This window comes from Populus euphratica, unplaced genomic scaffold, assembly GCF_000495115.2.
Source record: "Populus euphratica unplaced genomic scaffold, PopEup_1.0 scaffold466.1, whole genome shotgun sequence".
Taxonomy (NCBI): domain Eukaryota; kingdom Viridiplantae; phylum Streptophyta; class Magnoliopsida; order Malpighiales; family Salicaceae; genus Populus; species Populus euphratica.
The window spans coordinates 91,247-103,887 of record NW_011500345.1 but is presented as its reverse complement, the minus strand read 5'-3'; the positions used below and the strand labels follow the sequence as shown (position 1 = coordinate 103,887).

Here is a 12,641-nt window from a genome sequence, read left to right as displayed (position 1 = left end):
TATAGCTTTTTTTAATTATATGCATTCAATTAAGTTAATTGAGAAATAGTTTTGTATTGATTGTGGTTGTACTAAAGGAGAACAACTAACCTTTGTATTTATACTTGTAGAGTTGTGTACAATATAATGATGGAATGTATTACATGTGATAACTATTCCTATATAAGAGTATTTACATATATAGGGTCTCTTTCCTTAATACACCCCGTTAAGCTAAAGATGGAGATTCCACCTGAAGCTTGGATAAAAAGAAAGCAAACGAGAGTAGACGAAGAGGCTTGGTAAAGACATCAGCTAGTTGATCTTTGGAAGAGATGAACCATACCTGAATTTCTTGCTTAGTAACACAATCACAAACAAAGTGATAATCAATTTCAATATGTTTAGTATGAGCATGAAACACTAAATTTGCAGATAAGAAAGTAGCCCCTAAATTATCACACCATGACGTAGTTACAGTCGAAGAAGGGACCCAAAGTTCTGAAAATAATGAGTGAATCCATAAAATCTTAGTAATACCATCAACTAAGGCTTTGTATTCCGCTTCAGTAGAGGACCTCGCAATAATGCGTTGTTTCCTGGATTTCTATAAGATAGGAGTAGAGCCAAGGTACACAAGATAACCATCTGTGGCTTTTCGATCGTCAGTACTGCCAGCCCAATCAGCATCTATGAAATCATGAAGAGACAAGGAAAAATCCCGAGTGATGTGCAGACCATAGGTTGTTGTAGCTTGGAGGTAACGCAAGATGCGTTTAACAGCAGACCAATGATCCCCAGTAGGGGTATGCATAAATTGACAGACTTTGTTGACTGCATAGCAGATATCAGGTCTAGTGAAGGTAAGATATTGTAATGCCTCACCAATCTACCTATACCGTGTGGGATTAGAGTAGAGAGAACCCGGTATGAGTCCTAATTTGGAGGAGGCAAACAGAAGAGTATCAACTAGTTTGTACGAAGTCATACCTGCTCGTTGGATGATATCGAGGGCATTCATGATTAAGTGATCTTGCTACTTCCATGACAAATATGCAGGGTTTATAGAGAGTGTAGAGGTCTCAGCAGATGCCAGATATGAAGGAGGACATGTTGAAGTGCCATGGCCCAAGAGAAACAATTTCATCTGCATCCTCCAATACAAGAAATTATGGTTGGAGAGTTTAAAGAGACTACTTGATGTGTGTTAGGAAGAGGGATAATGGAGGTAGTCGGGGTTGCGCCATACATAATTGATTGCGCCACAAGGGAGAAACAAGATTGAAGAACTGATGCAGTGGCAGCCAACTGTTGAAGTTCTTGATTGTCGATGTTGTTAAGGAGAAGAAGTTGCAGTTTTGGTTTTCTGAATGCTGATGAGAAGTAACAGAGGGAGAAGATGAATGATCTTTACTTAAGAAGAAACTGCTGTTGGCGAATATAAGAGAGGAAGAACTGTTGTTGCGGAAACCATTATGCAGGAGAGTTGCAGCTGTTGCAAAAGAAGGCTGCTAAACAATAACCGCAGCTCTAATACCAAGTTAAGTTAATTGAGAGATAGTTTTGTATTAATTGTGGTTGTACTGAAGGAGAGCAGCCAACCTTTATATTTATACTTGTAGGGTTGTGTACAATATAATGGTGGAATGTATTACATGTGATAACTCTTCCTATATAAGAGTATTTACATATATAGGGCCTTTTTCCTTAATATATTTCAATAGTAAAAAGCTATTTAGAAAAGCCAATTATATTTTAATATATTTTATGTTAAATCAATTTTAATATAATTATATAACTAATTCCTATATATTTTATGTTTTATAACCTTAAATATAGTTAAAAATCTGATGAGTGTTCAGACAGTAACAATCAGAAATTGGATAGTAATAGTTCAAAATCAGTCAGTAATAGTTGGAAAGTTAGAAAATAACAATTGAAAAGTTAAACAGTAACAGTTCAAAGTCAAATAATAACAGTTAGAAATTAAACAGTAATAGTTCAAAATTAAACAATAGTAGTAAACTTTCACGTGAATACTATAAAGAAGAATATAAAAGAATTGAGTTATACAAACACTTGTATATGGAGATACTATTTGTCTCACGCGTTGGAATGAGAAAATGAATTGTTGGCCAATAGCTATAAAAATAATTGTTAGTCAATAGTTTTTTTTTTTGCCTTTTCTACAGGGAAATATAGAAATAGCTCTTCACATAACAAATAGCTATTTGTTTGCCTTACGCGTTGAAGTTAGAAAATGAAGAAACAAAAATTAAATGTATAATTTTTAATATTTGATTTTTCATTTAGCTCTCTTACTGGAGATACTCTAAAGGCTATGAAAGCTAGAGCTACAAGGATTCTTAAGCAAAAGAGAATGTAGAAAAATATTAAAAAAATCTATAAAAATCTATCTTTTAAAAAAATGTATTTATAGGCCTAAGTCCTAATTAATCAAGAAATTAAATTATTCATAGAAAATCATAATCTATTAAGGAATTTAACATTCTAATTAAACAAGGATTTTAATAAACTAGTTTATTACATATCTTTCTTCATCAAGAATTTCTCATTTAACTAATATTAAAACTCTTATAAACTCTAAATCTTATTAGTCTAAATTTTAGTTAATATTGAATTTCAACACTCCTTTTTAATATCAATTGTTATCATTCTTTCATCTTTTTTTTTTCTTTTCACGATCTCTTACCTTAATAATATTGATGTTGTTCATAATCCATTATCATCAAAAATTGATGAAGGTAATTTCTCCATTATATTTAACTTTAATTTTATTTTTCCAAACCATGTTTACATTTTTAAACCTTCAACTGTATTCTTGACTTTTTCAAATGAGATTAACTTTCGGGTTTATACATTTTCAATTTCTTACAGCTTAACTTTAATGTTATCAATTAAAGCAAAAACTTCATTATAATTAATTCCTTGCTTTTAACTATAGTTGTTTTCCTTCAATCTCGTCTTATACCTCTTTTCTTTTCTTTTGGCATTTTTTTTTCTTTATACATCCACTTAACACCTATTGACTTCTTTTCTTTCGGTCAATTCCATGTGTTATTTTTCTCAATTGATGCAATCTCCTCATCCATATCAATTCTCTATTTTTCATCATTTATTTCTTTATTTGTATATCCACTTAAAACCTATTGACTTCTTTTCCTTTAGTCAAAGAAGCAATTTCCATGTGTTATTTTTCTCAATTGATGCAATCTCCTCATTTATATCAACTCTCTATTTTTCATCATTTATTGCTTCTTCAAACACTATAAGATCACGATAATATAATATTACATCATTATCAATAGGATTAGTTACGTCATATAAGTCATTAAGGCTCCTCATCTTTCTTGGTGAACTTGATAGAATGCCACAACTTGTGCTTTCATTATAAGAAGAAGAAGAAGAAGAAGAAGAAGAAGTTGAGCTCATTTGTGTTTGTAGATGTATGACTATAGGTTCTTGATGATCTTCATTTCTTTCCACCTCTTCATCAAGAATTGTTAAGAAGTCATATTTCTCACCATCATTTACCTTCCAATCATATACTCCTTCATTGAACTCAACATCTCTACTAATCACCATCTTTCCTTAATCAGTTTCGTTATCTAGGTACCACATGTTCTCTTTGTCTTGCATTCTCTATTATTGACTAGTAGTAAAGTGGTTTCCTTCTCTTCTTCTATCGCAAGATTTGCATTCTCCTCAATCCTCTTGATTGGACTCTAGTAGTCACTAGCATAATGACTTGTATTTTGATAATTATATCATTTAACTTTTGATTTGTCAAACATGTTGTCAAATCTAAATCTTGGATTGTTATTTCTAGTTGAACCGATCGATCAATTCCCTTCATTTAGTCTATAATTTTATTTGTTAAGGTTGTCTTGACCTCCTCTTTCAAATCCTTCTCTTTCTCTTTTAGAATATCTAGAACTATCTTGCTTTGAAAAAGTGTTTGTGCACCCAGATACTCTTGAATCTCATTAACTCTTTCCTCATGAGCTTGTAATTTTCTCATGAGACCTTGTATTAAAAGAAAATTCATATTTTATGATTCTTTTATAGTGACCACCATATAATTGAACTTTTATAGTGAGCGGAGGATTTTCTCTACTACACATGTCTCTTCCATCTTCTTCTCATATCTCTTCATTTGATTATATATGGCCAATACTCCTACAAAGTATTCTGAAATATTTTCTGATTCAAGCATATATAACATTTCAAAGTCACCATGTAATTTTTGCACACGTACCTTTCTCATATTGTCAGCTCTTTGGTTTGATTCTTGCAAAACTTCTCATTCTTGTTTAGTGATGATTGTGTTCGCCACTATCTTAAAAGTGGCATCATCGAGGCATTGGTGGATGATTGTTAGTGCTAGTTTATATTTTCTTTGCACCTTTTGCATGACCTCTCTTTGGGCTGAAGTCAACGTTACTCCATTTATAGGCTCCTCAAAGCCCTTTTCAACCATCTCTCATACATCTTGAGAACCTAGCTAAGCTTTTACTCGAATACACTAAGTTTGATAGTTGCTATTTATCAATCTAGGACATTGAAATGGAAAGTTTGAATTGATCATGTTAAATAATCAAACTAAAGCTCTAATACCACTTGTTGGAAAACAACGATAGGATATGATAGCTAATTTATAATAACAAAACTAAAAAACAAGAAGAAAAAGAATGAGAGTAATGATATTTTATTAAAAGTTTTCTCAAAAGATATACCTTTATAACTTTTCTTTATATCTCTCTCAACTTGTGTATAATGCTTAGGATTAGAAGCCTATTTATAGGCTTCGAGCCCTAATTAATCAATAAATTAAACTATTCAAAGAAAATTCAAATCTAATAAGGAATCTAACATTCTAATTAAACAAAGATTATAAAAAACTAGTTTATTACAAATTTTTTTTTCATCAAGGATTCCTTATCTAACTAATATTAAAATTGTTATAAACTTTAAATCTTTTTAGTTTAAATCCTAGTTGATATTAAATTTTAATATGGCTTACATGTTATGTTTATTCTGTAGTGTCATATGAATGCTATTATATTAATTTGTTAAGGAGTTGTCTATGGTCGTTAAAGGGATGGATTGGCCTTTGAATCTACAGTGGACCTGCACACACGAGACATAATCTCTCACTGTGGATACCATACCCAATTCAAAACCTGACCGAAGGTTTGTTTTTGGGTTCTTCTTATTTATATTCACCTCATTATTTTCACCCCAACCATATTGTTATTGTAAATTACTTTATAATCAGTTTTAATGTCAAAGAAACCGGGCAGCAGAAACCAGATATTTTAGCATTGATTTGATGTGGCTTTGAAGTTGGAAGGGGATATCAACTGCATGAGGCTTGTCAGCCATGGTTTACATGCTATGTTTCTTCTGTAGTGTCATGTGAATGCTATAATATTAATTTGTCAGGGTGTTGTATATGGTTAAGGGTGTTAAATAACTAATTCAATTTAGAAATTTAAGTTATTAAATAAGATTTTAAAATATTATTTATATTATTTTTTAATATATTTTTTAAGAAAAAAACTCGTGTTAATTTTTTTATCAAAATAAATAACAATTATAAAATTTTAACTCTTGATTATATATTCATCAAAATTCTAATACTATATCCAAAAATTAATTCAGTCTAAAATTTTAAATTATTAAGTTAAATTTTAAAATAAAATTTAAATTATTTTTTAATAACATAGATAAATTAACGTTTGAATCCATAGTTAACCTACACTCATGAGAGAGAATCTCTTTTTTTTTTTGTGGCGGGTTTATTTTCACCCTAACCATATTGTTATTGTAAATTACTTTGCACTCAGTTTTAATGTCAAAGAAACCGGGCAGCAGAAACCAGATATTCTCTTATTGACAAAAAATCTCCGGTAGGCCCGCAGTTGAACCAGAAGCTTGTACACACCTCCAAGTTTTCTTTCTAAAAGGACTCATAATTCATCTTCTTTGTCAACTAGTCCAACCTGTATTTGCACACCTTCAAAAGATACACGATGTTTTCCTTCATAATTATATTAATTCACGCGAAACTTAATTATTGATTGTTTGGTTGTATCTGTTCAGTATTTCTTAATTGTTAATGTCATTATTGTCTGGTCTCGCTTGGAGTGTTGATACTGTGATGAATTCAAAAAATCTGAAAACAGATGTTTTATTTATTCCTATCCTTAATTTATTTTTCTCCCGATAAGACAAAATATATGATTAGGAAAGCACCCAAGTGGACATGAAATCACCTTGGCGGAAGAGTCTAGAGCAAACAACAGACAATTCTTCAGATGAAGACAACATAAACCAGAGCACAGTAATTTATTAAACGTTTGGCACGGTTCCCTTGAACGGACTCTCTTGTCCTTTGGGAGAAGACTTCACCCTCAACAGTAGCCGGCCATATTATTTAGCAATAATTTAAATTAGAAAAGCCGAAGATATCATTATGTTTATATGAAATATTATGAAACAATGAGATATTTAGCTAATAAGGTAAAATTTGCTGGTTAAATTTGATTACAGTTCAATAATTATATCGAAAGCTATGCATATTTTCGGCAGCCCAATTACTTCACAAAACTCAGGTATCTTCTAGACTTAATTCTATTTTATCTATCCATAAATACTTGCATAAGAATTATTAAAAATAATATAATTAAATTATATTTTAAAATTATAATTAATAATTTAAGTTATTAAATTAATAATTCTTTAATATAATATCAGAGTTTTGATAACTAAATAATCATGAATTTAAATTTTATTATCTTTATTTATTTAATAAAAATTAAACAAGTTTTAAACTTAAAAAAATTTTATTTAAAAAAATTCATTAAAAAATAATATCAATAAATTAGAATAAATTAGAAGATGAGCACATTCTTATATTATCAAGATTTAATTACTTATGCCTCATGGTTTCATAAATTAAGTGGCTCTTATGGCTGTAAACTCGATCTCTCTTGAACGGACACAAATCCCTTGAACTGGCTCTCTTGTCCTTTTGTAACGTTACAACAACAAGTACAGCATTATTTCGGAAAAATAGTCAACACACAACATCAGCAGTGTTTTTATGAAATATAACTTAGCAATGCACGGACACTAATGACCTTGAAAACAACACATTTGTCTTGAGCTTTAATTATCTTTTAATAAAGAAACATTTTTTATTTCATGAGAAGAGCACTTCCGTCACCAACTTGTCTAGATTCATGGATGATGAACCACCTGGACGAGTGGCCTCGAGAGCTAACCTCTTCCACTCCATGGCTTTCTTCTTCATTTTCTTACCTTCTTCTCCTTCCATCAGCTCTCTCACTTGTTTTTCCACATTTTCTCTCGTTACATTGCTATCAATCTCCATTCCAATTGCCCACTCATTGCATGTATACCGACAGTTTGTTTGCCGATCACCGATGGATGGCCAAGAAAACATAGGCACGCCAGAAGAAATGCTTTCAACTGTGGAACCCCAACCACAATGCGTTAGAAAACCTCCAATAGATGGGTGGTTGAGAACTTCCTGTTGTGGACACCAACTACAAATAAAGCCCCTTTCTTTGATTTCTTCAGTGAATTCTGGTGGCAATATCGTAGAGTCGCAGGTGATCATGTCAGGTCGTATTATCCATAAAATGGATGACCACTTTTAGAGAGTCCCATTCCAAATTCAACGAGCTGCGCTTTAGTAGCCACTGCTATGCTACCAAAATTCACATAAATTACCGAGTTGGGTTTCTTGGAATCAAGCCATTGAAGACACTCAACTTCTTCTTTCCATAGGTTACAATCAATAGAATCTAGATCATCTTCTTGAATTTGATTGAGAAGTAATTGAAGTGGACCGACTGTGTAGACACGAGGAAACATAGAGTACAGGGAAGTCAGGACTTCTTGCTCCAAAGAATCGAAAGTATGGAAAATGACTGCAGAACCTGAATGAGATCTCTCAACAGATTCCATGCATAAGTTAAACAGACAGTCATTTGGATCTATTGTGCGAATAATGTATGTCACTGTAATTTAAAAGTGTTTTTTAAAAAAATTTATTTTTTATGTTGCTTTAAATTAATATATTTTTTATATTTTTAAATTATTTTAATATACTAATATTAAAATTAATTTTTATAAAATAAAAAAAATATTATTTAAATACATTCTAAAATAAAAAAACACTTTAAAAATCAACAACTATCATATTTCCAAACTTAAAAAATCCTTTTATCATATATCTTTCATTCCTGGAATCCAGTCTACTACTCCGTCTGGATAGCTATTTGTTAAAAAGCTCTCGTCTGCAATTCAAAATTGAATGCAAGGCTAATTTGGTAAACGTCAGGGTTAATTTGTGAACATTATGCTTGTATAGGAGGACAATGACTGGAGATAAATTGAAAGAGAGCAAAAGTCAATAGTTTGTGATGAAAGGTAGTGTTGAAAGAGACAGTAATGATGCGACGAGCACCATCTCTACCATAGTATTTCTAAATATAATCACTTTGCTAAGATCTTATAACCAATAAAAAGGAAAAACAAACGATGAAATTATGTGGCTAAAAAGGTAACATGGAAATACTCATAATTATCTGCACATGGATGAACATGAACTCGAGAATATTACAAAGAATTTATGTTTTTTTTAAAAAAACATAGTTAATTGGTCAAGAGAAACTTGAATTCTTGGTCAAATCCATCTATGCTATCTTTTAATTTTTTCAAGTCCGGACCCTTGAACTACTAGATCAAGACAATCTAACACCTCCGTTGGGATCTCTTAGTTTCTATTCATGAAACTTGGAAGGGAATAGTCACTCGTGCACATCCACTTAATGGGGTTTAGTGGACAGAAACCTAAGGAATCCTAACGGAGGCGATACGTTGTCTTAATATGATAGTTTTATGGATCAAAGGTGATGTGATGACCTTTGTGTGTAGTAGTTTTGCTAGTTTAATCATTGACTTTATATTGCTTTGAAAAGGGCTAGGGAGACAGACTGCATGAGGCTTCTGATCAGCTAAAATTTTACAAGTTATGCCTCGAGCTCGCTCTTTCTTTCTCTATTTCCTCTGCTACTTGAGTTTCTGCTATCTATGTTAAAGTGAACACACCCATCACCAACTTATATTTATCAATTTTGAAGGATAAAACACTGCTAAATTGAACGTGGTTGTCAAGGGATTGTTTTATTTATTTTCGATATCGCATGGATTAATTAATTTCTCTCTTAAAATTTCGTGATTGAGTTATAATTAACTCTCAATCTGTGGAGATTTTAATAGAGACCAGTATGGCAACAGATTTTCTCTTTAATTTTGTCAAATGCAAAGAAATCTGGAACACACATGTTTTATTTATTCCTATCCTTGCACTGTATTTTTCTCCGCAGGAGCCAAAATATGATCACCCTTGTGGACAATAAGCCAACTTCGCGGAAGAATCAAGAGCAAACAGATGAAGACAACTTATATAGAAACCAGAGCACAATAATTTATTAAACCAATGACTTTGACGGACTCTCTTGTCCATTGCAAAAGATTCCACACTCAACAGTAGCCAGCCATGAGATTTAGCAATAATTTATATTAAAAATTATTTTGATATATTTATATTAAAAATAATTTAAAATAAAATATTATTTTGATGTATTTATAAATAAAAAAATATTTTAAATTATAACTACTATCATTTTTCTAAACACAAGGTTGTGTCATTAAAGTATTTTTTATTAAAAAATATATTAAAATAATATTTTTTACATCAACAAATTAAAATAATTTAAAAATATATATAAAAATTAATTTTAATTAAAAAATTAAATTTTAATGAAAACTATTTGTAACTTCAATAGCAGAATACATGAGATGTTAATTGGAAATATATGCACCCACCACAATAACTTTAGAAAACAATACGGGAATATAGTGTTTCTGTGTCATGTTTTGAGCTTAAATTATTTTTTTGTTAAACGTCACAAGTTTTGCGTCGTGACAGAAGCACTTCTTTCACCAACTTGTCTAAATTCATGGTTGATGAGCCTGTGGGACCACTGGCCTCCTCTGCTAGTTTTTTCCATTCTGTGGCTTTCTCCTTCATTTTCTTACCTCTGTCTCCCTCCATCAACTCTCTCACAAGCTTCTCCACATTATCACTTTTCACATTGCTATCAATCTCCATTCCAATTCCCCACTTGGTGCATGTATACCTACAATTTGTTTGTTGATCACCAGCGAATGGTAAACAAAGCATAGGCACACCAGAAGAAATGCTCTCAATTGTGGAACCCCAGCCACAATGCGTTAGAAAACCTCCAATTGATGGGTGGTTGAGGACAACTTCTTGTGGACACCAACTACAAATAAAGCCCCTTTCTTTTGTTTCTTCGGTGAATTCTGGTGGCAATATCGCGGAGTCGCCGGCGATCATGTCAGGTCGTATTATCCATAAAAATGGGTGACCACTCTTAGAAAGTCCCATTCCAAGTTCAATGAGCTGCTCCTTTGTAGCCACTACTATGCTACCAAAATTCACATAAATTACCGAGTTGGGTGTCTTGGAATCAAGCCATTGGAGACACTCAACTTCTTCTATCCATAGGTTACAATCAATAGAATTTAGATCATCTTCTTGGATTTGATTGAGAAGTAATTGAAGTGGACCGATTGTGTAGACACGAGGGAACATAGGATAAAGGGCAGTCAGGACTTCTTGCTCTAAAACATCAAAAGTATGGAAAATGACCGCAGAAGCTGAAGGAGCTCTCTCAGCGCATCCTAGGCAGAAGTTGAACATAAAATCAGTTGCATCTGTTGTACGAACAAAACTTGGAAGATCTCTTATCCGTATATCTTTCATTCCTGGAATCCAGTCTACTACCTTTTCTAGGAAGCCATTTGTTAAAAAGCTCTCATCTGAAACAAAATTGAGAAAATCAATATCTTTTAATCAATAGAGCTATCTAAATAGCTAGCAATGAATGAGCAGACAGATAACGACTTTCTTTATATGTGTAAGCAGAGATTCACTGATACAAAATCCTAGAAGAACTAAAAGCGGTCTAAGCGCATTGTAGAGAAGATATGAACTCCCTAATAAAAGAAGGAAAAGACTGAATTATATATAATCCATACAGAATCCGCGCATAATATATATATATATATATACACACACACAATACCCAGTAGTCTTTCCAATTAACTAGACGAAAATCGAAGAATGGATTTTTTTTTTGGTAACGTAAATAATTTTTAGTTTTATAAATAGTTTTTTAACCGATATTTCAGACTAAAAGAGATATCAATTTTTTACTTTTGTATTGAAATCGGATTTGAACATCTTTGGATCTATTTAATAAATATTGGTGTGGATCTCAGTTTCTTGAAAAAAAATTAAAAATTTATCTTATCATAATAATTAGTTTTATGGTTTCCAACTTTTAGATCCCAGAAACTAGTTTTATTTATTTATTTGTTTACCACTATCTATCCTTTTAACGGCAAGAACAACAAATAGGCTTTTAATTTTTCTCTTATTCATACCTTTCAGTGGTGTAAGACCTCTTTGTTTGAGCGCCTTGTATTGTTTAAAGCCCATGAAGCTGCAAGCGGAGATGGTAAATAACAGCGCAATCGGAATTTGGTGCATCTCAGCCGAAGTGATAGCTACTGGCATGAAACCATCAGAAAGGATGCAGGTCACTGGGGGCGAATCAGAAGCTGCTGTGTCATTGAGCTTGTCAAGAACTTCATTAAACGGATCCAGCAAGTTCTTCGAGGCAGCCTCACCAACTACATGAATATCTGGGATGGCATTCTCATCTGGAGGAGGAAGGCCATCTGGAATGGACTCGAACCGAAAGTCGGGCAACCCATTCAGGGAATCAGGACCTCTAGATTTAAGTAAACGCTTATGGGTAAACTCTGTGTTGACAAAGGTGATGTGAAAACCTTTGTGATGCAGTAGTTTTGCTAGTTTAAGCATTGACTTTATATGGCTTTGAAATGGGCTAGGGACACAGACTGCATGAGGCTTATGATCAGCTAAAACACTGTAATCCATCTCCCTAACTCACTCTTCGTTTCCCCGTTTGCTCCAAGTTCCCTTCAATTTAGAGATTCTACTCTTACATATAGCAATAGTTAAGTTATGCTATTGCTGCTACAGTTGTTTTCTTTTCTTTTTAATTAATAGATATGACTTCTAATACAAGTCACATACGACAGCATTTATTTTATATTTAATCTTAAAGATATAATGGAGATCCGAAACCTCATGCTTCTTTCTCTACTTGCTCTTCGATCTGTGCAATTTAGAGATTCTACTCTTACTGTCTTACATACAGCCATAATTACGTTATGCTATTGCAGCAACTATTTGTTTGTCCGCGAAACTGAATCCAAAATTGGCACACATAGCATACATTTAGTCCTTGTGTTTATCAATATTTATTTAATTAATTAGTCGTCATAGTTTAGTAATTAAATATTTAGCCCTTATGGTTGTAAATTTCTTTTCAATATATAGAGTTAATTATAATAATTATTAAATCTAGTTCGGTCCGGCATGTTAGGTAGATCTACCCAGTAATCTAATGATATGTAATCTAGCT

The 12,641-nt window shown here is 32.2% G+C and overlaps 2 protein-coding genes across 2 annotated transcripts; both read right to left on the bottom strand.

Annotated features, from left to right (window-relative positions):
- Positions 1–7,207: 7,207 nt before the first annotated feature.
- Positions 7,208–7,998, bottom strand: LOC105113903 (7-deoxyloganetin glucosyltransferase-like). The gene is made up of 2 exons (XM_011010260.1): positions 7,680–7,998; positions 7,208–7,497 (listed from the first exon to the last, which is right to left on the bottom strand). Exons 1-2 carry the CDS (start codon positions 7,996–7,998, stop codon positions 7,208–7,210), a joined length of 609 nt encoding a protein of 202 aa, XP_011008562.1.
- Positions 7,999–9,885: 1,887 nt separating this feature from the next.
- LOC105113883 (7-deoxyloganetin glucosyltransferase-like) lies at positions 9,886–12,528 on the bottom strand. Its single transcript, XM_011010236.1, has 2 exons — positions 11,572–12,528; positions 9,886–10,944 (listed from the first exon to the last, which is right to left on the bottom strand). Exons 1-2 carry the CDS (start codon positions 12,089–12,091, stop codon positions 9,998–10,000), a joined length of 1,467 nt encoding a protein of 488 aa, XP_011008538.1. The 5' UTR covers positions 12,092–12,528; the 3' UTR covers positions 9,886–9,997.
- Between the last annotated feature and the right edge of the window lie 113 nt (positions 12,529–12,641).

Bases quoted from the DNA above. Each gene is read 5' to 3' on its own strand.
- LOC105113903 (XM_011010260.1), bottom strand. From the start codon at position 7,998: ATGGAATCTGTTGAGAGATCTCATTCAGGTTCTGCAGTCATTTTCCAT. The intron at 7,498-7,679 runs GTCATCCATTTT...GGGGTTCCACAG, and splicing joins AATGGGACTCTCTAAAAGTG to TTGAAAGCATTTCTTCTGGC.
- LOC105113883 (XM_011010236.1), bottom strand. From the start codon at position 12,091: ATGGATTACAGTGTTTTAGCTGATCATAAGCCTCATGCAGTCTGTGTC. The intron at 10,945-11,571 runs GTATGAATAAGA...ATTTTGTTTCAG, and splicing joins AGGTCTTACACCACTGAAAG to ATGAGAGCTTTTTAACAAAT.